At 59.2% G+C, this 24,890-nt stretch overlaps 9 protein-coding genes across 9 annotated transcripts; 3 read left to right on the top strand and 6 right to left on the bottom strand.

Moving 5' to 3' along the window:
- Positions 1-110: 110 nt before the first annotated feature.
- Positions 111-1,648, bottom strand: BO86DRAFT_460281 (UbiD family decarboxylase). Its single transcript, XM_025677399.1, has one exon. The coding sequence runs from the start codon at positions 1,636-1,638 to the stop codon at positions 121-123; it is 1,518 nt and encodes a 505-aa protein (XP_025521758.1). The 5' UTR covers positions 1,639-1,648; the 3' UTR covers positions 111-120.
- A 530-nt stretch (positions 1,649-2,178) lies between these two features.
- On the top strand, positions 2,179-2,830 carry BO86DRAFT_393915 (UbiX family flavin prenyltransferase). The gene has a single exon (XM_025673118.1). The coding sequence runs from the start codon at positions 2,196-2,198 to the stop codon at positions 2,823-2,825; it is 630 nt and encodes a 209-aa protein (XP_025521757.1). The 5' UTR covers positions 2,179-2,195; the 3' UTR covers positions 2,826-2,830.
- Positions 2,831-3,322: 492 nt separating this feature from the next.
- BO86DRAFT_414314 (glycoside hydrolase) lies at positions 3,323-4,886 on the top strand (the record flags this gene model as incomplete). The annotated part of the gene is made up of 3 exons (XM_025674828.1): positions 3,323-4,161; positions 4,208-4,616; positions 4,675-4,886. The coding sequence occupies exons 1-3, from the start codon at positions 3,670-3,672 to the stop codon at positions 4,884-4,886; spliced, it is 1,113 nt and encodes a 370-aa protein (XP_025521756.1). The 5' UTR covers positions 3,323-3,669.
- A 185-nt stretch (positions 4,887-5,071) lies between these two features.
- BO86DRAFT_45548 (Zn(II)2Cys6 transcription factor) lies at positions 5,072-7,186 on the bottom strand. The gene is made up of 3 exons (XM_025677114.1): positions 7,000-7,186; positions 6,620-6,930; positions 5,072-6,564 (listed from the first exon to the last, which is right to left on the bottom strand). The coding sequence occupies exons 1-3, from the start codon at positions 7,057-7,059 to the stop codon at positions 5,130-5,132; spliced, it is 1,806 nt and encodes a 601-aa protein (XP_025521755.1). The 5' UTR covers positions 7,060-7,186; the 3' UTR covers positions 5,072-5,129.
- Positions 7,017-9,280, bottom strand: BO86DRAFT_45602 (arylsulfatase). The gene is made up of 2 exons (XM_025677145.1): positions 8,739-9,280; positions 7,017-8,656 (listed from the first exon to the last, which is right to left on the bottom strand). Exons 1-2 carry the CDS (start codon positions 9,113-9,115, stop codon positions 7,315-7,317), a joined length of 1,719 nt encoding a protein of 572 aa, XP_025521754.1. The 5' UTR covers positions 9,116-9,280; the 3' UTR covers positions 7,017-7,314.
- Positions 9,281-9,533: 253 nt separating this feature from the next.
- BO86DRAFT_327145 (general substrate transporter) lies at positions 9,534-11,168 on the top strand (the record flags this gene model as incomplete). The annotated part of the gene is made up of 4 exons (XM_025668598.1): positions 9,534-9,672; positions 9,723-10,393; positions 10,444-10,790; positions 10,844-11,168. 4 exons carry the CDS (start codon positions 9,534-9,536, stop codon positions 11,166-11,168), a joined length of 1,482 nt encoding a protein of 493 aa, XP_025521753.1.
- A 656-nt stretch (positions 11,169-11,824) lies between these two features.
- Positions 11,825-13,018, bottom strand: BO86DRAFT_384317 (uncharacterized protein; the record flags this gene model as incomplete). Its single annotated transcript, XM_025670871.1, has 1 exon — positions 11,825-13,018. One exon carries the CDS (start codon positions 13,016-13,018, stop codon positions 11,825-11,827), a length of 1,194 nt encoding a protein of 397 aa, XP_025521752.1.
- Positions 13,019-14,279: 1,261 nt separating this feature from the next.
- On the bottom strand, positions 14,280-23,158 carry BO86DRAFT_405192 (type I polyketide synthase; the record flags this gene model as incomplete). Its single annotated transcript, XM_025674065.1, has 7 exons — positions 14,280-20,460; positions 20,535-20,674; positions 20,900-21,493; positions 21,581-21,737; positions 21,834-22,267; positions 22,327-22,595; positions 22,771-23,158. The coding sequence occupies 7 exons, from the start codon at positions 23,156-23,158 to the stop codon at positions 14,280-14,282; spliced, it is 8,163 nt and encodes a 2,720-aa protein (XP_025521751.1).
- Positions 23,159-23,704: 546 nt separating this feature from the next.
- BO86DRAFT_423607 (uncharacterized protein) lies at positions 23,705-24,717 on the bottom strand (the record flags this gene model as incomplete). The annotated part of the gene is made up of 4 exons (XM_025675408.1): positions 23,705-24,333; positions 24,461-24,538; positions 24,605-24,623; positions 24,676-24,717. 4 exons carry the CDS (start codon positions 24,715-24,717, stop codon positions 23,705-23,707), a joined length of 768 nt encoding a protein of 255 aa, XP_025521750.1.
- Positions 24,718-24,890: the final 173 nt, after the last annotated feature.

Below are 24,890 nucleotides of genomic sequence, written 5' to 3'. Positions count from 1 at the left end.
GTGTTGCATGTGACTGGCTTGGAGCAGTGCTGTTCAGCTAAAGTACACAATCTGTATATCTGTTCTTGTTGGATTCGTCCCTGAGGATCGGGGCAAGACAGACGCCCATCCACCATCCCCCTAGAACCCATACGTAGCCCACTTGGCATCCACCTTGTCCTGAATCTCCTGGGGATAATTCCCCCGATAGGAGGCCTCCTTATACGTCGGCACCTCGGAGAACTCGCTGGCGAACATGCAGCACCGCACGACCTTCAGATGGTTGGCCCCGGTCTTGGCGCCGTGCGACACGTACGGGATCAGCCCGATGTTGGGGTACTGGTCGAAGAAGTACTCGTTCTCGCGGGGCTGGCAGCGGGTGGCGTTGGCCCAGATGACATCGCGCAGGTTGGTGGGGTCGATGTCGTCGCCGACGAGGTAGACGATGGGGATGTAGTAGCCGGGCTTGGAGGCGAAGACGGTGTGGCCGACCTCGCGACAGAACGCCTCCATGGTGGTGTGGCGCGCGCGCAGCGCCGCGCGGTCGACCTGCAGCACGAACCAGAGGCAGTGCGACTCGAACGGGTTCCAGACCATGGTGATCGGCAGCCCGGCCTGCTCGCAGATGGTCAGCACCTCCGCCGCCTGCGTCAGCCCCCAGACCGTCTCGCTCTCCTCGGGCGCGCGGCCCGTCACGCAGATGGGCAGGATGGGGTCCCGGCGGTAGGTGATGGCGTCGATCTTGTGCAGCGGACACTCCTTCTGCTCGCCCGGGAAGATCAGCCCCGGGTACTCGGCCATGGGGCCCTCGGGCGCGGTCTCGGTGCGCGAGATGGACCCCTCGAAGACGATCTCCGCGGTCGCCGGCACGAGGATCTCGTTCGTTTCGGCCTTGGTCACCTCGACGGGGCGCCCGATCAACGCCCCGATGTACTCGCTCTCGTTCACCCCCTTCGGCAGCGGCATCCCGCTCACCATGATCGCCGCGGGTGGCACCCCGAAGCACAGCGCGAAGGGGCAGTCCTTCCCCAGCTCGGCCCACATCTGCCGGATCACCCCGATGTCCTGCCGGGGGATCATGGGCCCCACCAGCGTGCGCTTCCCGTGCAGCATGCTGCGCGTGATCGACCAGTTCACCCACGACCCGTCGGGGCTCTGCACGATGTACATGCCGAACGTCTGCAGGAACTTGCCGCCGTCGTCGGCGTGCAGCTTGGGGACGGGCAGGGCGGTGAGGTCGATCTCATCGCCCAACAGCCTGAACTCCTTGACGGGGCCCGTGGGCACCTCCGTCGGCGGGATCTGGGGTAGGTGTTTGGCGGCCCGGAACTTGTGGATGATTTCCTGTCCGCTTGCGGTGGATGGCAGCCCCAACGATTTGGCGATGCGGATGAACCGCTTGCCCGGCTGCTTGCTGGCGCCGACGGGGGCGCCCAGCACGCGGAAGAGCCCGCTCGGGTGCCGGCCCTTGAGGTGGTTGAACAGCGGCGCCTTGTCCTCGGTCTCGTAGACCTTGCGTGTGATGGCTGCCAGCTCCAGGTCCGGGTCGACTTCCTCGTCGATGGCGACCAGGTCGTTCTCGGCTTGCAGGTCTTGGATGAAGCGCCGGAAGCTGGCGCAGGCAGACAGGTTGGATTCTTGGGGGGTGGTTTCGGCCATGCTGGGTGTGAAGAGGGGCGTTGGATGAGTGCTGTGAGAGCGTTGGGTCGGACAGATTGCGTCCCCTTTTATAGGGTTGAGTCGGGATCAGGTGCCTGAGGTCGATACCTCAGGCCAGGGCCGCGGACGGAACATATCTCCCAGCCGGGGATAGCGGGGGTACGGCCGAACGGCCCGAGCCCCACCTCACGCTGACTCAGCAGCCCTAAGTCGGCCAATCTGCGCCTTCACTTCGTGCTCTGGAGTCAAGCTATACGCGCCAAGAGCGATTAATATCTTTAATATAGCGCCAGTTGCTACAAAACTACTCAATCGAGCTTAGCCATGCCCCTCTTCAACCCCGCAATCTGCTGCCGACTCCCGAGACCACCGCGCGGCTTGAGTAATGGAAACGGGGATTTGCATCACAATCAGGAGACGATCACCTCATAATACTGCAGTGCTAAGGCCTACATAAACCTGGCACACAGCCAAGTCACTGCACACATTCCTTGTGATCTAATCTAACTCTCTGAACCGGATCTTTGCCCCCCCCTGGACCCTCACGACACCTCAAAATGTCGTCCACATCCACATCCACTCCCACCACCCCACGAACAACCACGTTAACCACGCGCCGCAAACGCATCATCATCGCCCTGACCGGCGCGACCGGCACCATCCTGGGCATCCACGCCCTCCTGGCCCTGCGGGCCCTCAACGTCGAAACCCATTTGATCGTGAGCAAATGGGCCGAGAACACCCTGAAGTACGAGACGGACTACACGGCGGCCAACGTGCGCGCGCTCGCCGACTTTGCGTACAGCAACCACGACCTGGCGGCGCCCATCGCCAGCGGCTCCTTCCGCGTCGACGGTATGATCGTCGTCCCCTGCAGCATGAAGACCCTGGCCGCCATCAACGTCGGCTACGGCGAGGACCTGATCGCCCGCGCCGCCGACGTCATGCTCAAGGAGCGCCACCGCCTCGTCCTGGTCACCCGCGAGTGTCCGCTGAGCAGCGTGCACCTCGAGAACATGCTGGGCGTGACGCGGCATGGGGCCATCGTGTTCCCGCCCGTGCCGGCGTTCTACACGCGGCCCGCCGGGTTGGCGGATGTGGTGGAGCATATTGTTGGGCGCGTGTTGGATTTGTTTGGGTTGGAGGTGGAGGGGTTGCCGAGGTGGGAGGGCTTCGTGAAGGATTGATCTGGGAATTGGGGTTGGGTTTCGTGGGTTGTGGGTTGGGTTTTATAGAGGGTCGCGTCTGGTTCCGGGGGTTGGAGTTAGGTGGTTGTTTTGGTTCGGTGGTATTGTGTTGCTCGGGGCTCGTTTTACTTGCAGACTCTTTGTATTGCTTTTGTTTTTGATAGAGGGTCTTTCATTTCGAGGAATAGATATCCGTAATGGTCGTTGGTATTGACACTCACACTCTCCCATCCTAACTCATGCTGACAGTTCGCAGAAGCTGGTATCAAGGGCTCTATATGTCCTTACAGAAAGGGATGAAAGCAGTACCTGGTCACGTTTCCTTACGGGCGGGTGCTTGCTTAGGGGCACTTTTCATCATTGATTGTGTTAAGGTCCTCCATGTTGGAATCAAGTACCAATGGAACATGAGTTATCACTAACTCTTCTTTTGTACATGACTTCAAAGGCCGCGGATGGGGAGACCGTGCAGCGCGTGCATGATATTCAGTCCCTGGAGGAGATTGTGTACTCATCACCCGGATTGCAGAACCTACCGCTGGAGTTGTTGACGTTAAAGTTTGACCGATTCGGGAGAAGTTTCCGGGGATCAAGGAGATGGAGTTACCTGTGTAGGGGGCCATCTCTGTGTAACTATGGCCTGAATCTTGGCTCATCAAGCCACACCGGCTCTTCTACTTCGCCCCCTTCAGCCGAACAAACCGGCGCGTCTTCAAGCATTTCCGAAGAGCAGATTCCCCAACCCGGCCACCGACGAGTACTATCTGCACCTGTTCGCGGCGCAACAGCCCCGACCTGAAATGGGAGAACCCGGCCACGCGGGCACACGCTGTACGCGTCGGCCATGGAATTCTGGGCTGCGGAAGGGCATCATCGACGGGTTCCGCGTCGACACGGTGAACATGTACAGCAAGCCGCCCAGCTTCCCCGGACGCGCCGGTGCGCGACCCTGGCCAACCGCGACCAGCCGGCGGCGGACCGGTTCTGCAACGGGGGGCGCATGCCCGAGTTCCTGGCGGAGATGACCGCCATCCTCCGAAAGCACAGACCGGCCGGCGACGCCATCACCGTCGGCGAGCTGCCCAACACCCCGCACCTCCCGGACGTCCTGCAGTACTGTATGTCAGCGCGGCCGCCCCGCACCCGCTCAGCATGGTGTTCCAGTTCGACGTGGTTGACAGCAACATGGGCACGGACCGGCGGTTTGACACGGTGCCCGCGCACGTGGACGCTGAGCGACCTGCGCGCGCGCGTGGGCGCCACGCAGACGCTCATGGACGGCACCTCGGATGGGTGGAGCACCGCCGTCCTCGAGAACCACGACCAGGCGCGCTGCGTTTGGGGGGGGGGGGGGGGGGGGGGGCGATCCGGACCAGCACTAGGCGGAGAGCGCTAAGATGCTCGCTATACTGGTCGCCCGCCTCTCCGGGACCCTGTTCCTGTACCAGGGCCAGGAGATCGGCATGGTCAACGCCCCGCCCGCCTGGGACGTGGCCGAGTACAAGGACGTCGACAGCGTCAACTACTACCGCTACGTGCGGGAGACGGCAGGCGACGACGACGATGATGATGATGAAAACCCCGGCGCCCTCCGCAGGGCCCGCGCGGCCCTGAATTACCTGGCCCGCGACCATGCGCGCCTGCCCATGCAGTGGAATGCGTTGCCGCACGCCGGCTTCACGGACCCCCGCGCCACGCCGTGGATGCGCGTGCATGACAACTATCCCACGGTGAATGTGAAGCGCCAGGCGTCGGAGGACGGGTCGGGGCTGAATTTCTGGCGGGGTCTTGGTGCGCGTCCGCAAGCAGCATCCGGAGGTGTTTGCGCGGGGCGTGTTTCGGGATACAGACCCGCCGAACGAGGCGGTGTTCGTCTTTGAGAAGATGGGCCGGAGCGAAAAGTTGGTGGTGGCGTTGAGCTTTATTGGAGAGGTGCAGCCGGTGGCATTGGAGGGCCAGTTTCATGAGAAAGCGAGGAAGACGTCGGTTAAAGATTATGAGGAGGAGAGGCTCGATGCGTTGCAGCCGTGTGAGGGCCGGATTTATATGGTGGAGGTTTAGTTGGCTTTGTATGGGCCATCTCGTCTCGTTTGGAATGTTTGGGTAGACTGGTTTGGCAGGCATAGATTGATCCAGACGTCCTACCGCAGAGATAAGACAATTAGTGGGTTGATTTCGTCGTCCACCCGACAGTGAAGGCTACCGAACCGTCTGCCATCGGATTTCTTACTCGAAGGATAGTCCTGGCCAACTTCATTCAGGCTGAACCAATTCCAAGTTCATCTTATCAGACTAGTGCTGAAACTACCCATCATACAGATAGCTATCATCCACAAACTCCGCCTGATGGAGAAGACTATGCACCGCTAGCTGATGGTGGCGCTCAAATCCATCCGACCCAGCCAGTCGATCAGGATTCGATCCTCTCGCCTCTTTAGACTGGGGGCTACTGCACGCTTCGATCAACACCTCGAGATCCAAGATCATCCCCTTCGCATGAGCCGCCTGCCCAAAGTTCCGCTGCAAGAAGGCTACGGCCAAGGATGCCCGCTCTAGCGCCGTGCCCAGCGGCAGGGACAGTGAGTTCCCTGATCCTTTCCGACCTGAATCCCCGGCCAGATGGAGACACAGACGCGCCGCGTGGTAAACACACCGGGCGATATCCACAGAGAAGAAAGTTGGAGGAATGAGAGCCTCATTGTGCAAGATGAAGTCGATGATACACGTGCTGTGCTGGTGGCATTTCTCCCGGGCTTGAAGAACGAACGGGCTGGAGCTCAAGGAATTGAGAATCGTCAAAGATGCAGCGTTGGGATGGCCGGCAAGAAATATCCGGGACAGATCGCACTGACCTTGGTGCCATGCGACTCGGATTTCGAGGACACGTCCCAGCCACCGCGATGGTAGCTGGGTTTGGGACTGGAGTTTAGCATGGCTCGGAGAAGGGGTCCCAAACGACGCGGTGATTTGGGCGCCGATCTGCAACAGGCTTGTCTGAAAGCCTCGAGCAATGGCATCGAGATCAACGACGGGCTGTTCCACGAGGGCGAGTTGGCGAGTCAGGCGAATGATATCGCGACGGACTTTGGACAGACGCAAGATGAGTTCGAGCGTACCGTGCGAGGCCGGGGACTGATCGGTCGGGATGCCAGACGGACGACGGATCATGCACTCCGGTATCGGCGAGCCGAACATTTCTTCGCGGCAAGGGAACTGCTGGTAGATCTCCCCATAGTCGATGGTGCTGTAGCCCGGAAGACCGACCGAGAAGTATCCATCAAGTAAAGCCATCGTCCACGCAGCTCTACGGCGGGTCTCTTGAGCCACGAAGCCAAGACGGGGACTTTCGTGGTTGAGACGCAAAGCAGTTACTTGGCGACTAGCGAGCGATGCCAGCATGAATGCTCGCCCGAAACCACCTACTTCGGCGTGATAGTGGATGATGAGAAACAGAGCTTGCAAGTGAAAGATTGACGGCCTCTCGAGCTGGTTAAGGATGCGACTTTGTGCCCGTGCAATCCAGGAAGCGCTATCGTAGGAGACTCGCCCTGAGGACGGGCAGCGCAGATTGACAATGGCGCAGATGGCAAGCACGAGGCTTTCCTCCAGTCTCTCTTCCGAGTACATTCGTCGGATTGAGGACTCATGTAGGAAGCTGTACCCTGGGAGGGGATACAGGTACTGAAAGTAGAGGTCGAGAAACTTGATTAACTCTTGCTTGCTTTGAAGCGGAGAAGTACTGAAGTCAAATAAGAACGAGCCAGCGACGCAAATCAATAGAGTGACATACGTACCATTTCTGGTGACTCTCAGCGCTCGAAGCATGGTCGGTGCCCTTCCTCAAGAAGGTGCCAGCTCGCTTTGACCCCGGGTAATGGCAGTCACGATGTCGCCGTTGACAATTGTCACATTGAGGCATTTCTCCCGAGCAACGAGACTTTTGCGCGCGACATCGTAGGCATGCTCGGGCCGCTCGACGACGGTCGGGCTCATCCTCATTCCTTCGCTGGGAGTTTTCTGAACGCGACGCTGATTCCTGAAAAGAACATGTGTACTTCAACCGCTCGCAGTTGCTACAGATGTCGAATTTGCGATCACATCGAACCTAGATATGGGCTTGGCTTAGACATGGCGACATTATCAACGATATCAACGAGGGACGAGGACTGCCTACCTTACGTGTTCGACACTGGAAGCACGGATCCGAGCGCGGTCGAGTCAAAGAGGTCGCCATGAGTGTGAAAAGAGAGTCACATCGCACCTCGTAGGTGCCCTTGAGCACCAATCCACCTCAGATGCGGAGTACTTGGGGTTCTTTTGCGGATTGGTGGAGGCGATGGCGCAACCGAGAGCCACAAAGGCGTCAGTGCGCCATGGACCTGTAGACTGTAGTTGATGTGGAGAATGTGGAGACATCTGATAGGAACAGAGGCGTAGGTGTGCATTCTACTTGTATTTCACCCTTAGATGATGTCCACCGAGCATCACATCACCAATTCCTCTTTGAGCCGTTTTTCTTTAGTTCTTCCTGGAACAAAGAATACGCATCAAACATCCCCGAATTCTGAAAGTACACTTCATAATGTGCGATCATTTCCCCAAGCTTTTCCGGATGGCTGTCCGCCAGATCATGCACTTCACCCAGATCAGTAGACAGATCGTACAGCTCCCACTTTCCCTCTCCGCGTGGTGGAGGGAGAAACACGGCCTTCCAGTGACCGACACGGACAGCGGCTATGCCCAGCTGTTCCCATCCCACGACATCGGACTCGTACAGATCAACCCTCCCATCATCTGACTCCAAGAGCGGGCGCCAGGAATGTCCTCTTGGGAGGGCTACCTCTCTTCCCCGAAAATCTGTGCCTGGGTGGTGCAACCCCGCAAGATCCAGCACGGTCGGAAGCACATCCATAACCGTGGTAAACGTTTCCGTGATAGCCCCCGGCTCCATATTCATCATCGACGGATACCGCACGATGCACGGGCAGCGAATACCACCCTCTGTGGTGAAAGACTTGGTGGCTCTGCACGGTGCTGTGGCCGCCGACGCCCACTGCGGTCCATACCATACAAATGAATCGTGATTGCCCAGATTCTCCAAAGAGTTATCATAGTATTGTTCGATCACATCCCCCACTGTCTTCCCGGCCATGACCGGAATAGCCTCCAGCAGCTGTCCCTCGGCCCCATTGTCGGACATGAAAATCAGGAAGGTATCGTCCCACTCCCCGGTCGACTCTAGGTACTGTCGCACCCGCCCAATATTTTCATCCATCACATCAACCATGGCGGCATAAATCTCCATCGTCCGACTCGACATCCGCCGCTCTTCGTCAGTGAGTTCGTCCCAAGGGGTAGTCCCCAGCGTGATGATTGGAGCCGGATCGACCCCCTCTGGTACCAGACCATTTTTGATCAGGCTCTTCAATCGACGACTTCGCAGAGCAAGCGGCCCGTCGTCGTACCAGCCCTTGTACTTCCGGATTGTGTCTTGCGGCGCCTGCAACGGCCAATGCGGCGCTGTGAAGGCGAGATAAGAGAAGAACGGCTGCTCTCTCTGCATCTCTGTCCGATTTCCCAGGATCGACAATAGATTATCGGTGAAGGTATTTGAGGAATAGAAGTCTTCGGGTAAATCCGTTGCGCCGTTGATGAACTTATCGTCGCGCATCCACAGTCCCTCCTTGTCCCTGAAGATGACCCGTGGTTTCTCTGTTGTGTCGTAGAGTTGCGGTTCGTGGTTGAAGTGATTGCCGGCGCCAGGCAAGGTGGCAAAGACTTTACTGAAGCCTCGAGAGCAGGGCGCCACATCCTGAGTGAGACCAAGATGCCTGCGATTGGATCGCCATCAGTTTACGGGTCAGAATTTACCCTCCACATTACTGAATCTCGGTGACACGGTCGCATACGCACCATTTCCCGGACATGCATGTAAAGTATCCGTTATCCTGCAATATCTCAGGCAATGCGGCCACCTTGTAATTCAGGTAGCCCTCGTAGCCTGTCTGCCCATCGAAGATATGAGGAAACCGGTTCCGTCGCTCAGCCATGACCCCGAGTCCGGCGATGTGAGCGTCGGTGCCTGAAAGAAGCATCGCGCGAGTTGGCGAGCATGACGCTGCGGTGTGAAAGTCGGTCATCCGCAGACCTTCCTGTGCCAGCTGGTGGAGGTTGGGCGTGTGAATCTCCCCTCCGAAAGGGGAGGTGTCGCTAAACCCGAGGTCATCAGCAACAATGATCAGAAAATTCGGGCGCTTTGTAGATGGCATGATGATCGAAGTCGGAGGCATCTGGCTTATCGTACGCCATTAGTGCAGGCGCGGACTGTTATGTATGATGACCGTCACTGACATCTCATCTCCACTGAGATCGTGCGGGAAGGGCGGGGGTTTAGTGGCGATGTTGCCATCACTTCAAATAATGGCTTCATCCGCATCCCAATAAGCGGTCGCAAAACCACGGCTGTCGGTCGCGCTACGGCTCTCGGTCGCTTAGTGTTTTGTTTTAGTTGCATCTTGGCTTCATGGGTGGCCATCAACCGCGAACATCTTCCTCCCACGAAATCTGGGGCAACTATCGCAACATCGCTGCTCATGGTGACGAATATATCCTCAAAGCTATTAAAGATGGATGACCGCGGTAGGAATCATTCTGATGAATATATGCCAGATCACTGTGAGCTGGGATCGACCTCTCCTCAACCACACGATGTCAGCCTTTGGGAGCTTCAAGTTCAAGTCCGGTCTGGTGACCAGGAACATGCTGGTAGCATATATGCTCATTGGCTTGAGTGTTTTTAGTTATGGGTTTGACGATTCGGTATACTCAACCATTCAGACCATGGACGGTAGGGGAGCTTGAGCCTAATATCGGCAATGGTCAGCTAACCTCAACTAGCCTTTGAAAAGCAGTTCGGATCGTACAACTCTGCAACAGGCGAATACGGCTATACCACGAAGCATCTCGCCTATCTCAACTCGCTTGGTTCGCCCGCGAAAGCGTTTGGGACCGGGCTGGGCTGGTTTGTGGGCGAGTACTTCGGCCGCCGGCTCTGTTTCATCAGCATGCAATTCTTATGCATCTTGGGCATTGCGATCAGCTATACTGCCACATCCTTTGGGCAGATCCTGGCCGGTCGAATGGTAGTGCAGTGCTTCATTGGATGGGAGAGCTGGCTGGTACCCATGTTTCTGGCGGAAATCAGTCCCGCCGCCGTCCGCGGAGCCACGGTCGTGGTGTATGTGTTTGCTCATATCTTCGGCTCGTTCATTTGCTCAATCATTACCTACGAAACGGCCAAGATGGAGGGCAATGCCTCGTGGAAGATCCCAATCGGCGTGATGTGGACGTTCCCGTGCTTCATTCTACTTTGTTCGTGGTTTGTCCCGGAGAGTCCTCGCTGGCTGGTCCGAAAGAACAAGGTCGAGGCCGCCACTAAGCAGCTTCAGGACTTCTACAAGGGTCAGGAAGTGGACGTGGGTCATGAGGTGGCGGTGCTGCAAGCATCCATCGAGGTAGACGCCGAGACGAAGGGCACCTGGCTGGAGTTGCTTCAGGGAACCAATCTGGTGAGACAAGTCAACACCTTGAGACACATACCTACTGACAAGACACACAGAGGCGCACCATGATTGCAGTCATGACGGCCATCTTCAACCAAGTGACAGGGCAGAGCTTCGTGAGCCAATACGGCACTCTCTTCGTGAAGTCGCTGCACGTCATGAACCCATTTGCCTTCGCCATGATCTCCCGAGCACTGACCTGTATCGGCCCCCTAATCACCTTCTCCCTTGTAGACACCACCGGCCGTCGGCCGATCTACCTGATCGGAGGGGTCATGACAACTGCATTGCTGTTCGCCTGCGGCGGCTTGGGCACCGGGACGATTACCGACGACAAGAAGCGAGGCGTCTGCGGTGTGCTTATGATGTACGGCCTGTTCTACATCATGTCCTTTGGTTCCATGTACAGTATCTCCGTGCCGCTCTTCCCAAACAACACACTGACTCGTGCGATAGCGCCGTCATCGTAGGAGCCGAGACCCCACACCTGCGTCTTCGCGATCAGACTTCGTTCGTGGCGTGGACCATCCGCGTTGTGTGCGATTTTGCTGTCTCGTATTCCCTGCCGTATCTGCTGAACGCGCCGTATGCGAACCTGCAGTCTAAGGTTGGCTTTATCTATGGCGGCCTTTCAGCGGTCGGGGTGATCTTGGGGTACTTCTTCCTGCCCGAGTTGAAGGGTCATTCCTTGGAGGAGCTGGAAGAAATGTGGCGACGCCGCATTCCGACACGAAAATTCGCCAGTAAGTCATTTGCTCTCAGGGATGCAGAGTGCGACTAATCGAAATGTAGCCTGGAAAGCCGATGCGAGCGATAGCGAGGAGGAGGTAGCCGATTTGGAGTCGGAGCGAGAGTTGGAGAAAGACGATGTTGGAGTCACCGGTCGCTACGTCTAGTTTTTGACACTAAACGTTGATTCTTATGATAAGTAACTTCAGAAATGACGGTTCAATGACATAGAGAGGAATTCAGACATCTAAGAATAGTGCTCCAGCACGCAACTGGCTGAAATAGACACGAGGTGTAGATTTGTTGAGTTGAAGAAGATTCACAATCATTGATGATAATCATTGATTGCTATGGAGTACGCGACCGATGAGTTACGGACTGTTTCTGCCACCGCCAAAAGCTGGAGCTGTTTGGGCCAAACCTACCTAGTACTACTAGTTCCTGATCGCCCTCGTGAGGTCGCCAGCGTTCTGCCGACATAGCGGTGAAGCGGACAGTCACGTGGCACGCAGGGTGGCCGCATTACCGGTCTTTCTGCCACCGCTAAACAACCGCTTTCCCTGGCTCGCTGCGGCACGCTGTCGTCGGTCCCCCACTAATAAGTTAGTTGCCATTCACAATGCTTCATGTAAAACCTTCGTTTTCCAACTTGACTAGACCCGATCACCACTGTACAGGCAACCGATTCCGGCTCTTATCGATTGTTACCTAGACGTCATCACTGTCTATCTTCCGTTCTGCTTCGCCCAAGAGCGCGCGTTCCTCCCTCTCGGTTGCGGAGATAAAACGGCGATCCAGATAGAACACAAGCGACTTTCTTGATGGCGCCGAAGAGTTAGAAGGATCAGTCGTCTGACAAACCAAGCGATAAGCGCCACCTGTGAGCGGCGTTAGAACACCAGACACCATGAGCCCCGCCTTGCGATGCCGGCGCTCACGCTCGTAAGCGATGAGCTGCGCCGTCTTGAGACAACTCTCTCGGATACTGTCACAACTCGCACGCGAATGGTCCTTTCGATCGAAGATGGCGTGTATGACGCAGGGATAGCCAAAGTCGGCGGCCGCCTTCACCTCGTTCTTGAGTATCGAGCTTCGTTTCGTGAACTGCTCCTCCCTCGCGACCATCACCACAGCCACCTCTGGCTTCCCCGCCGCCAGGGCCGTGACAAAGGACAGACCCCAGTTCAAGGGGGGATTCAAATCCAGAAACACCCCGATAATTCCCAGCGGAGCCGGCACGCAGTCCATGATCCAGTGCAGGCGTTGGGAATTGTTCGACGCCACCGGACCTCCCCCATGATCCCACGAGTGCCACGGTGGGATGTTCGGATGCAAAGACAAAGACACTCCCGGTTCATCGAACGAGCACGAGCGCAACATGAAGTCCGGATTGTCCGTCAACGCTTGCCGAACCCATCGTTCGTTGCCCAGGAGACACAAGGGTCGGAAGGAGGAGGTGTCCGGGTGCTTGCACTTCGCCCCCTGAGAGAGCAGCAGCTCCAATAATTCCTCATTGACATTGTCAATCTTCCATCCGACGTCTTCGAAGAGCGTCCCCAGTGGATCGGGCAAATGGAGAGGGATACCGCCTTCCAGAAGCAAGCGAGTCAACTTATAATTCTGGGAACGGATGGCTCTTACCATCAGCTCATTGCGCTCCTCCCCGAAAGGTCGAGCGATTTCTTTATGCTCGTGGTGCAAAAGACTGGTTATAATCTCCTCCCACTGCGGGAAGGGCCCATAGACATACACCTCGGTAACCGCCTCCCACAGGGGGTCGTACCGTTCATCCCGACACGTGCGGATATATTCACGCGCCGCTTGGTACATGCGCTTGGATTTGGCGTCGGACAGTGGGGCGAGGCCACTTCCAGACTGTGCGCTGGTGTTCTTAGAAGCCATGGTTGGATGGTCGAAGGATGGTTGGTGGATGTTGAAGGCTGGAGAGGGAATTTGAAGATGGAGGATGGTAGATGAATCATTTTCCCGAGGAGCAAACCCCACGTATTTATACAGCAATCTATCCTTGAGGAAATCCCTAGCAGATGAGCCCAATATGTCTGGTGGTGTATTCACAATGCCTTCTCTGTCTTGTCTTTGCTGAGAGAGGGAAAAGAATCGTCCTAGCTCGAGGACATTGTTAAGTCATTGATTTCTTGTCAGAGAAAGCAGATATAACAGACAATCGTCACAGGCATGTACGCAGAGCATTATGGTACAAAGAGGTACCTAGGGACATCCAGAGCCCTCTTGCGACAATACCTCTCTGCAAAGCATAGATCCTGGGCTTTGTTGGAAAGTACACGGCAACCCGACCAGTCTTTGCGAGTCTGCAACGCTCAAGAGCTCGTGAACAATGGCATTATAGCAGCAATAGAAAGGACCGTGGGTCCATCAGTCCTTTGACCGGCATCAAAAGCCTTGATCGGCGTACATTGTTCGTTATATTTTATCCTCTCCACACAATGTTCCTGTAGACGGGATCAGGGGCAATGTCCATCATTCCGTCCAACAATCAAGAAAGGCAGCCCGGATTCTCAATCCACCTGACGGATTCAGAGTACGTCCTGTCGTGGTTGAACGACGTCAGTGAGCAGGATCCTCCACCATCGACCCCCCCGGCACTGGACCTCAGGACCTGGGACGAGACTGCCGAGGAACCTGCGCAAGAGTCCAGCAGCGCCTGTGACTACTTCGACCAGAATCCGTACTTTGCGAACGATTCGAGCAGTAGACCCCTTCCTGCGACCTTGCCCGAGCGCACTGAACACATGTCGGGTGGCGAGGAGGCGATTGACCACCAGGTTGAAGGCTTTTAGCAATCCAGAAACCACCACACGCCAGTCAACAGAGCTCATTCGCGACCAACGTCACTGACACGATGCCTCAAGATCTAGATTTCGGGACTATTCACTACATTACGGTTCGTGTTCATTGTCAGAATGCCAGTGTTTCCCTTGTTGTATCCTTTATTCTTGTGCAAGTGTCCCAACCCCCATGCGCACAGGTAGTCTAATCTACTCATTTTTTGCTCTCGTCAGATAGTCGACCCGGAAACGTAAACACCCCCAAGCGGCAGATGATGGTAGGTAGATGCTTCCGGTTCTCCTCCTGCCACGGAATGTCATCTCCACCACAGTAAGGACCGTACTCGACGCCCTCCCTATCCAACCCACCCCTTCTTCACCAGACTCCGAATGGCCACCAACCGGCCCACGCGGTCAAAGCTCATGCCGCCCAGGATCTCGAACGTCGAGACCTCGGCCTGGAAGACCTTGGCGAACCAGCTCCGGATCTCCACCGCGAGGAGCGAGTCGACCCCGCAGCTGACGATCGGGCTGCCGGGGTCGACCTCCTCCTCCGCCAGCCCGGAGAGACTGCGCACAAGCTTGGCGATGAGGGCGCGCGCGATGAGCTGCGTCGCCTCGTCTAGAGAGGCGGCCTGGCCCAGCTCGGCGCGGAAGTCGCGGGGGCGGCCGTCGTTCGTGCTGCGCTGGTGGTGGTGGTGGTGGGAGGACGACGATGGGACGCGGTGGAGGAAGCCGAATAGGGGCCGCTGCATCCAGGCGGGCTCGTCCAGCCCGCGGGCCTGCATGGCCTGCGGGGTGTTGATGCCGAAGATCGTCTGGCAGTTGGCCAGCGTCAGCGGCAACGCTGTGGGATCTGGCGCCGTCACGACGACCACCCCGTCGTCGTCGTCACTGGCATCCTCGACCAGCGGACGGCATGGCTGGCGGCTCCAGCAGCAGCAGCAGTAGTATTCCAGCAGGGCGAGGAACTTGTCGCGCGTGATCGGGACCATCGATCCGCCGCCCAGCAGCCGGTCGCGGATGGTCTGGTTCTGGGCCAGGAAGCCGTCGTCGACCATGGCGCCCAGGTCGAGGCTCACGGCCGGCAGGCCACGCGCCACGCGGTACCGCGCCAAGCTGTCCTGGAAGGTGTTGCCGGCGGCGTAGTTGGACTGGCCGCGCTGGCCGGCGACGCCGGAGACGGAGGACAGGCAGACGAAGAAGTCCAGGGGTTGGCGCTCGAGGCCGGCGTGCAGGTTCCACGATCCATCGACCTTGGGCTGCACGGCCGCCACCCACTGCGCGTGGGTCATGTCCGCGTGCAGCGTATCCTGCAGCACCATCGACGCCTGGATGCAGCCGCGGATCGGCGGCATCGTGGCGCACGCCTCCGCCAGCACGCGCGCCACCCGGCCCCCGTCGGCCAGATCGCAGACCGGGGCGCACACCTGCACGCCCGCCTGCTCCAGCTCGGCCACCAGCTGGCGCGCCTCGGGGTTCTGGTGCGGTCCCGAGCGCGAGAGAATGAGGAGGTGGCGCGCGCCGCGCTCGGCCATCCACCGTGCAATACTGCGGCCGATGCCGCCGAACCCCCCGGCCAGCACGTACGTGGCCTCGTCCCGGAAGCCCGGGGTCGCTGTGGGGTTGGTCCGGATGGTCATGGGCACCACCGCGGCCGGGGTGATCTCGATCACGGTCTTGCCGCTGGTCTTGCCGTCGGCGAGGGCTGCAAAGGCCGAGTGCACCTCATCCAGCGGCCGGACGCGCAACGGGTGGGCGGGCTGGAACACGCCTTGCTCGAAGAGCGCCATGATGGTGTGGATGCCGCGCTCAGCCTGCTCCGGCCGCTCGAGCATCCAGGTCGAGCCGTCGAAGGCCGAGAAGCTGACGCCGCGGTTGAAGGGGAGCATGGGGAGGCGGGCGTTGTCCAGGATATCCCGCTTGCCGATTTCGACGAAGCGGCCGTACGGCGCCAGGCAGTCCCACGAGGCCAGCAGACTCTCGCCGGACAAGGAGTTGAGGACCAGATCCACGCCGCGGCCGGCCGTGGCCGTCTGGACGCCCTGCACGAAGCCCACGTCGCGGCTGTAGAAGATGTGGTGCTCGGGGATGGCGTACGTGCGCATCAGGAGATCGCGCTTGGCCTCCGAGCTCACCGTCACGTAGACCTGCGCCCCGAGGTGCTGGCTGATCTGGATGGCGGCCTGGCCGGTGCCGCCGGCACCGGCGTGGATCAGCACGCTCTCGCCGCGGGTCAGATGCCCGATCTGCACCAGGCTCGTCCAGGCCGTGACGAACTGGGTCGGGATGGCCGCCGCGGTCGTGAAGCTCATCGCCGCCGGCAGCCGACACACGCACTGCACCTTGCTGCGGGCGTAGGTCTTGAACGCCTCCACCGTCGACATGCAGACGCGGTCCCCGACCTGCACCTTGTCGGGCGAGCAGGCCGCGCCCACGCGCGTCACGACGCCCGCGCACTCGTTGCCCAGGGTGTCGGCGGGCACGCGGCCCAGCGCGATCAGGCAGTCCTTGAAGTTCAAGCCCACCGCGTGGACCAGGATCTCGACCTCGTCCGCCGCCAGCGGCACCGCGTCGCGGTCCTCGTCTGACACGAACCGCAGCGACTCCAGGAGCCCCGGGGTCTGCGTCGTGAGTTTCAGCGGGCCAGGCGCCTCCTGCCACGCCCGGTCCTCGGAGGTCTCCGGGTGGAGGGTGTGATGCATGGCTTCCTGACAGGGTCGGTCTTGCTGGAGGCGGGCGATGTGGAACAGGCCGCCGCCTTCTGCGCGCTGCTCGTACTCCATCTCGAATGTCTCCGAGGTGTCGTCGAGTAGCTGTTGGACAGTTTTTAGTAGTGCCTGGAGTTGCACCTCGGAGAGAGTCTTGGTGGTGGTGGTGGTGGTGGTGGTTTGCTCTCTTGTCAACCCGAGGCGCAGAAACCGATGCCCTTCCTCTTCGGCATGGATGACCCGCGCCAGCCCCGTGACCATGTTATATGCCGGATCTGAGGAGCCATCATCCACCGTATGACTGACCCAGACCAGATTCCGACTGTGCCGGATGACCCGCTGGAGCGCGGAAAAGTCCGCCGGGGTCATGTTGCGCAGGAACGGTCGATCCAGCTCCCAATCGACGGTCACGATGGTGAGGCTCGTGTCGGGAGCCACCTGGTCCATTGGGGTGATCTGGCTGGGGACTCCCAGCCGATGCAGGTACTTCTGGATGGCAATGGCGGCGGGAGCAGCACCTTGCGCTTGCTCGTGGGAAGTGTGCGTCGGATGAGACGCGATATGCACCAACGGCAGCGCAGCACCGGCACCGGCACCAGCACCAGCACCGAGCTCGCGGAGCAGGGGGGCAGCTCCGCCGTTATCGACGTCGAGCGGGGCCTGCCGGCTGCTGACGAGGACGCTGAGTTCATGGCAGGCGTCGCTGGCAGAATCGCGGAATTCTTGCTCAACGCCGGTGAAGCCCGTCTCGTGGAGGAGAGTATCCCATGTGGATCGGGACACACACGGCCCCTCGCGGCGTTCGGGCTCGGAGCTGAGCCACCAGCCCGGCAAGAGGCCCATGATGAAGCCACTCCGGCCCAGGGCCGGGGCGGTGATCTCGAAGAGGATTAACTTGCCGCCGGGACGGAGCAAGTCGCGCACCCTCTGCAGCGTGGCCCGGAGGTCTGTGGTGGCGTGCAGCACATTGGCCGCGACCACGACGTCGTAGGAGGCCGGGGTATATCCCTGGCTCGCCATGTCGGCATCTTCGATATCCAGCCGCCGGAAGAGCAGGTTGGGGTACTTCTCGAAGCGGGTCTTGGCGGCGTCGAAGAAGGCCTCCGAGATGTCCGAGTACGTGTACTCGCGATACAGCGGGCCGGTGTCATCGTGTTGCTCTGTTGGCCCCCCCAGCGAGCGCAGCACGGCGGCGGTGGTGCCCCCGGTGCCGGCTCCGATCTCCAGGTAGCGGGCGTTGGGATGCTTGTGCGAGTACAGCTGGAGGTATTGGTCCAGCTGGGCAAAGCTTGCGGTCTCACTGCCGCTCAGTTCAGCATAGAGAGAATCCAACAACGACGACCCGAACAGCAGCTCTAAGGGGTCGACTTGCCCGACCACCATCTGTTCCAGATGCCGGGCGACGGCCACATGGACTCGACCTTCCGCGTTGACCTGCTCGAGCTGGTCCATCAGGGCGTTACGGTACTCGAGGTCCCCCGCCAAGGTCGGCCAGCACGCCTCCCAATGCGGCGTGTCGCCAGTCTCGACTCGCCGGACCTGGCTCCGAGCCCAGTCCATGTATTTCCCCAAGTGGGGTTTCGGAGCGGTCACCACTGATGATGATGATGATGATGATGATGTGATCTGAGACAGCATGGAGTAATGAAGAAAGGCCAAATCGCGATAGAAGGCCGCGGGATCCGCGTTCCGAGCGTTGGAGCCCTCATGCAATGTTGAAATGCTGCTGCTACACCACTGAGCCAGCTGGGGCCCCGTCATGAGGTCCAGATCGGGCTTCCAGACCAGGTTCCAGGCCCGGTCCTGCTCACCCTGGTCGTCCTCAGTCAACCGCTGAGCCATGTCATCGACGATCGTCAGCCGAACCCCTTCCAGCTCCGCCAACAGACGACCCCGATCATGACTCAAGGCATGGGCTTGCACTTCACACCCACGACGGTCGGTGGCCACGATCTCCGCAACGGCGTCCAGCGTGTTTTTGGACTCTGTCTGCGAGGAGGACAAGGACGACGACGACGACGACGACGACGAGCCCAGCCCCGAAGCGGCAATCCAAACCCGACGAATCCTCGACGGAATGGCCGTGGAGACTCCGCGCGCCGGGTCCTGCGTCAGCGCCACCATCGGCATGTGCAGCAACGCGTCGAGCGTGCAGGGATGCACCACATACCGCGCCTCATCCTCGTCCCGAGACGAATGCACCCCGACGACGGCGCGACACGCCGCGCCCCCGGCCCACTGCGCCTCGACCAGGGTGCGGAAGGTCGGCCCGAATTCCAGGCCGTACTGAGCGAGCCGCTCATAGAAGGCCGGCATCTCCAGCCTCCTGGAGGAGCCCACCCCCTCACCCTCAAGCGCCGCGTGCCGCTCCTGCAGGCTCTGGAGCCGGGCCTCCGCGGCGCGCTGGGTGCCAATCCCGGACGGGGCGACGCCGAAATCGACGCGGATAGCACCGCTGCAGATCTCCTCCCACTCGCCCCCCTCGAGGTACGCGCACAGCCGGAAATCCGACCACCAGCCGCGGTGGTCTCGCCCGCCGCCGCCGCCAGGGGCCCCTCCACCCGGTTGACGGCGCAGGGAGAATTGCACCTCCACGCCCCGCTCGTGGTCGGGAATGACCAGCGCGGTGCTGAGGCTGATATCGCGGAGCTCATAGCCGAGGATCGCTCGGTCGTCGGCGAGGTGCGGTCCCTGTTGCTGCACCTGATGCACCTGCTGCTGCATGGCCTCGACGGCCATCGCCATCATGCCGGCGGCCGGGAAGAGGACGGTGCCATTGATGCGATGGTCTTCAATCCACGGATGTTCGGAGCGTTTGAGGAAGTTGCCCCAGCGCGCGTCCAGCGGGTTCCAGTCCACCGCGGCCTCGCCAAGCAACTTCGACCGCGGCTTGTTGCGGAGCCGATGGTTGCGGCTCGTCCGACTTTCATGGAAGTAGCTCCGGGAGTGATCCCAGGCGTATGGGGGCAGGTCGGCCAGCGAGACCAGTGCAGAAGGCGGCATCGCCCTTCCTTCTTCTTCTTCCTCCTCCTCCTGTCTCCGATTGGAAGATTCGTGGTTCACTCGGGTCCAATCAATCGGCAACCCCAAGCACCACAGATGGCCCACTGCCCGGAGGAGAGAGTTCACCCCGGCCTGGCCTCGCTGCAGCGGAGCCAAGTAGCTCATTGTCTGGTCCTGCGCCTGGAGAATCTCCTGGATGGGACCGCGCAGGGCCCCGTGGGGACCGATCTCCAGACAGGAGGTGATGTCCATCAGGAGCCGGTGGCTGCCGTCCAGCTTCTTGACGACCCCTCGCTTGCTCAGCAGACTCTGGAAGGCCTGGACGAAGCGAACGGGCCGCACCAGGTTGCTCGCCCAGTAGCTGCCCTCGCGCAACGTCTGGGCGGGGACCCGCTGGCCCGAGACGGTCGAGACCATGATGACCCTGCTGCTACTGCTGTTGCTGCTACTGTACTCCTCCCCGGGCTCAACCTCGCCAATGGCCTCCGCGTACGCATCCGCCACCGAGTGCAAGTGGTGGGAGTGGTAGGCGACCCCGGTCCGCAGCTTGCGGGCGAAGATCCCCGCGGCGTCGAGGACGACCTTGAGGGCGTCAATGGCGGCCTCATCCCCGGACAGCGTCACGTTGGTCGGACTGTTGAAGCACGCGATGCTGACACTCTGCGACCGGGCCAAGTACGGGGCCGCGTCGGCCGGGGAGAGTCCCACGGCCAGCATCGCGCCGGGAATGGTCGATGCATCGCGCAGTTTCGCGGACACCAGCGAGCCCCGCAAATAGGCGATCTTCCAAGCGCTGCGCGCGGAGATGGCGCCACAGCAGTATCTGCCAAAGAAGGAAGAGGTGAGCACTGTCTGCAGGAAAAGGGGGGGCGAGGGGGGAAGTTAGGGCTCGCTTACGCAGCAGCAATCTCTCCCGACGAGTGTCCAATCACGACGCTGCACGTGACATCAAAGCTGCGCAGCAAATCCACCAACGCGACTTGAACTACAGTGCAAAGCACCTGGCTGATGCGCGGCTCGTCGATCCGACTCGCCTCCTTTGGCTTGGCCAGTTCATCTACCAATGCAAGAAACCATTATTGAGCGACGCTCTTTCATCCCGAATGAAGGGGGGGGGGGGGGGGGGGGGGGAGGGAGCTTTTTTTTTTTTTTTTTTTTTTTTTTTTTTTTTTTTTTTTTTTTTTTTTTTTTTTTTTTTTTTTTTTTTTTTTTTTTTTTTTTTTTTCCGCCTCCTCCAACCGCCGACGAAAGGTCGAGTATACCGCAAGATCGGCGCCCATCTGCGCCCACTGCGCGCCCTGCCCGGTGAAGACGAACGCGATCTTGGGCGGCGTCGTCGGCGACTTCACCGCCGGCGACACCATCGTCCCAAGCTCCTGCAGCGGCACGTCTGAGGGCACGACCGCGCACGCTCGCCAGGGGAGCCAGGTCCGGCGGTGGGCGAGCGTGTAGGCCAGCGCCTCGGAGAATTCGGCGGACGGGGCAGTCGTCGTCGCGCCCCCGCTGCGGGACCGGAAATACTCGGTCAGGCTGGTGACAGTGCGCGTGATGCCTGCTTTGTCCGACGACGACAGCGGCAGCAACCGGACTCGCTTCGAGTGCGGCATTACCACCGACAACTCTCCGCGGGATTGGGATTGGTCGCGCAAGACGTGGACGGGGACAATGGCCTGCGGCGGGGCGGAGGAGGGATCCATCGTGCGCGGTCGATATGCCACGCCGTCCAGCTGGTGCTCGAGGAGGAAGTGATATGCATCATCCAGCACCGCGTGGGCATTGGAGCCTCCAAACCCGAAGGAATTGACGGAAATTCGTCGGAGGCCGGGACGAGGCCAAGGGATTCCGGACCGGAGGAACTGCACATTTCACACACACATCACCGTTAGCCACATGGCAAATTGGGCCAAGAGCGGGGAGGGGAGGGGGAGGGGGTGCTTCTCAACCTGAAGTCGCAGCTGAGCCTCGTCGATCATGGAATTGACGTTCTGTAAATCGGCGATCGCGGGGATCCACCCTCGCTCAAGCATGGCAATGGCCTTGATCACCCCCGCGATGCCGCTGGATCCTTCCAAATGGCCGATATTGGCTTTGACGGAGCCGCTAGAGACGCAAGGCCGGCACGCCACGAGTTAGATCCCAACTCTCCGGTAAAAAAAATGTGGGAAAAAAAAAAAAAAGAAAAAAAAGAAAACATACACAAAAAGCCTCTCATCCGTACGCCGACTATCTCTGAAGCTCGCGCCGAGCGCCTCTGCCTCAATAGGATCGCCAGCGGGGGTGCCCGTGCCATGGGCCTCCACATACAGCGTGCGGGCCTTATCCAGCCCGGCGCGCGCGTAGCAGTCATTGATCAGAGCCTCCTGGGCGCTCTTGCTGGGCTGGGTGATGCCCGGGGTGTACCCGTTCTGGTTGCACGCGGTGGCGCGCACCACGGCGCGAATGGTGTCGCCATCGCGCACCGCGCAACTCAGCCGCTTCAGGACCAGCATGGCCACGCCTTCCCCGCGGCCGTATCCGTTGCCGCGGGCATCGAAGCTGTAGCTTCGGCTGTCCGGGGACAGCATGCTCATTTCGGAGAGGATGTGGAACAGATCCGGGGCCAGGATCAGATTGGCACCCCCGGCCAGGCACTTTTGTATGGGGATCCTCGTCAGCCCGGAAGACAACACACACAAAAACAGAAACTTACCATGTCAGTCTGCCCCGTCCGCAGCGCCTGGCAGGCCAGGTCCAGCGCGACCAGGCTGCTGGAGCAGGCGGTGTCCACGTTGATACTCGGTCCCATGAAGTTGTAGAACCAGCTGACCCGGTTCGCGTTCAGCGTCGTGGTGATCCCCGTGGCCGCGTACGGCGCGCTGTCGCGCACATCTTTCCGATAGAGTTCCTTGTAGTCGTCGGTGAAGCAGCCGACATACACGGAGGTGTTGGAGCCGGCGATCCTCGGAATCGGGATTCCCGCTATACCACCCACAAGAGCCACCAGGTTATTATCTTTGTTTTGTCATATGATCCAGAGATTCTGGATGGAGCGTACCATACAGTACAGCACATCACAGCACAGTACAGCACAGCACAGTACAGTACAGCACAGCACAGCACAGCACAGCACAGTCTTATACGGGGGTTAGCTTACCATTCTCCAAGGCGACATAACTGGTCTCGAGCAGCAGTCGCTGTTGCGGGTCCATGGAGGCGGCCTCCACGGCGGAGATGCCGAAGAAGGGAGCATCAAAGGCTGTAATGTCCTCGGAGAGGAAATGCCCGCCCTTCACCGTCGGGGACGAGGAGGCGGCCTTGGGCCAGTAGGCGCCCGTGACATCTAGACGGTCCGGGGGGAATTCTTGCGACACACACCGGGCGTTCGTGATCAGATCGAAGAAGCGATCTAGATCAGTGGCTCCGGCCGGGAACCGCAGTGATAGACCTACAATGGCGATGGGCTCTAGGGTGTCCTTGTCGTTGTGTGGTTTGTCGAAGGAGGAGGAGGAGGAGGAGGAGGAGGAGGAGGAAAAGGAGGCCATTGTGGGAGGAATGGGAGGGAGTTTCAAGCAAAACGAAGACACACACAAATACACACAACTACACACATCTAAAACTCATGTAGGGGCTTCATTCTTATATCTGTTATCGCTGACAGTAGTAGTTGTGTTGTGGAGTGGTATGTATGTCTTCAGCCTCATACTTTGCAGCTGCTTACGGCACTGTAATTGCCACAGTTGCCACGCACCCCTCCCCAATCTGACTGCAAGAAACCCTGAAGGAGCAACAAGCCTCAGGAGTCGAGTCCAAGCTCCAATCTCCCCCAAAAGAGCCTAAGGATGAATTGGCGTGCGGGGTTCTGTGAACATGAATAGTATTGTATAAACATACTAACCAATTGGATCCATAAGCAAATCGCCCCCAAAATTTAATGTAATTGCCAAAAGTACCCCCCCCCCCCACCGATCGACTCTCATAGCCGCTAACTACTAGTAAATGTAACTACTCCTCTTATCCCACCAATCCACAAGCCCCCCTCTGCTCCACTTACTCCCTTGCTCCCTCTCGGCTAAATGCAATGCTGAAAGCTAATGCAATGTGACAGCCAAGTGAATGGTTTGGCGAATGGCCCGAACGGCCCCCAACAGCGAGGCCCGCGATCTCGACCCGGGGATCTCATGGCCCCCCTCATGCACAAACACCGCCCGCCACTCCGGCCGACACAGCTGGCTCAAGACGACGCTGGTGCCTGGATAGCTGGTGTCATTTTGGCCCCAGATGTGCGCGGTGGGCAGATGCAACAAAACCGGTAGTGCGGCTGGTGCTGCTGCTGCTGCTGCTGCTGCTGCTGCGCCCTCGCTGTTGTCCGCTGCCGCTTCCGCAATCGGGGTCAACGCCGGCCCTAAGGCTGGTGAGGACGAGGATGGGGCGGATGACCATTGATAGGGAATCCCGCCGGAGAGGAAGATCGCGCATCGGATGCTGCGCGCTCCCGGGAAGGATGAAGAGGAAGAGGAAGAGGAAGAGCCGGCGGCCGCAATCAAGAAAGACGCCGCCAACTGCGCCCCTTGCGAGAACGCCAGGATGCCGTCAAAGGGCCCCTCGGTAACGAGGAAGGCTTCGAGCTGCTCGAGGGCGGCCGTGTAGGTGGATGGTCGGCTGGGGTCAAAGTACGCGTACCCCTCATCGCTTTCCTCCGGGAAATAGGGGGCGATGGCTGTGTTCTCAGAGCGTTCAATTAGCCAAGTAAGCCCAGTCAGACTGTTGGTCTGCCTTGTCTGGTGGCTGCGTGATAGCTTAATGGCCCCCAAATCTGCAGTGTCAGCAGGAACTAGTCCACGTACCAGGATCAATAGGGCAGGGGAGTGTGCCTTCGGCGTAGTCGAAGGTATGCGAATCGCCGAGCTCATGTCGCAGGGTCGCTAGAGAATCACAACAGTGAGTGAGTTTTTTTTTTCATCCGGCTTTTTCATCGAGCATTCACTGACCGGTTTGAACTTGGAGGATCTTTTTTCTTTGTTAGTTCAAGGAACTCAGAGTGAGTTATTTGTTAACTTACCCGGCTGTTGGTTCCCAGTCCGTGCAAGCAGAGGAAATGCATGATGGTGAACAATAAGTCGAATTGGTCAGTTTCTTGGCTGTAAGTATCGTGATGGATAATGTGGGCTTGAACAATAAACAAGAGAGAGAGAGGTCGGGGAATCGATCGATTAGAAATACGGTGTCTGCCGGGATGTCTCTGGAGGCTGACGAGGGGGACTAAGTGGGGGGGGG

This window comes from Aspergillus japonicus (assembly GCF_003184785.1).
Source record: "Aspergillus japonicus CBS 114.51 unplaced genomic scaffold BO86scaffold_135, whole genome shotgun sequence".
Classification (NCBI taxonomy): domain Eukaryota; kingdom Fungi; phylum Ascomycota; class Eurotiomycetes; order Eurotiales; family Aspergillaceae; genus Aspergillus; species Aspergillus japonicus.
The sequence above is the reverse complement of the archived record's forward strand: the minus strand, read 5'-3'. Positions and strand labels throughout refer to the sequence as shown.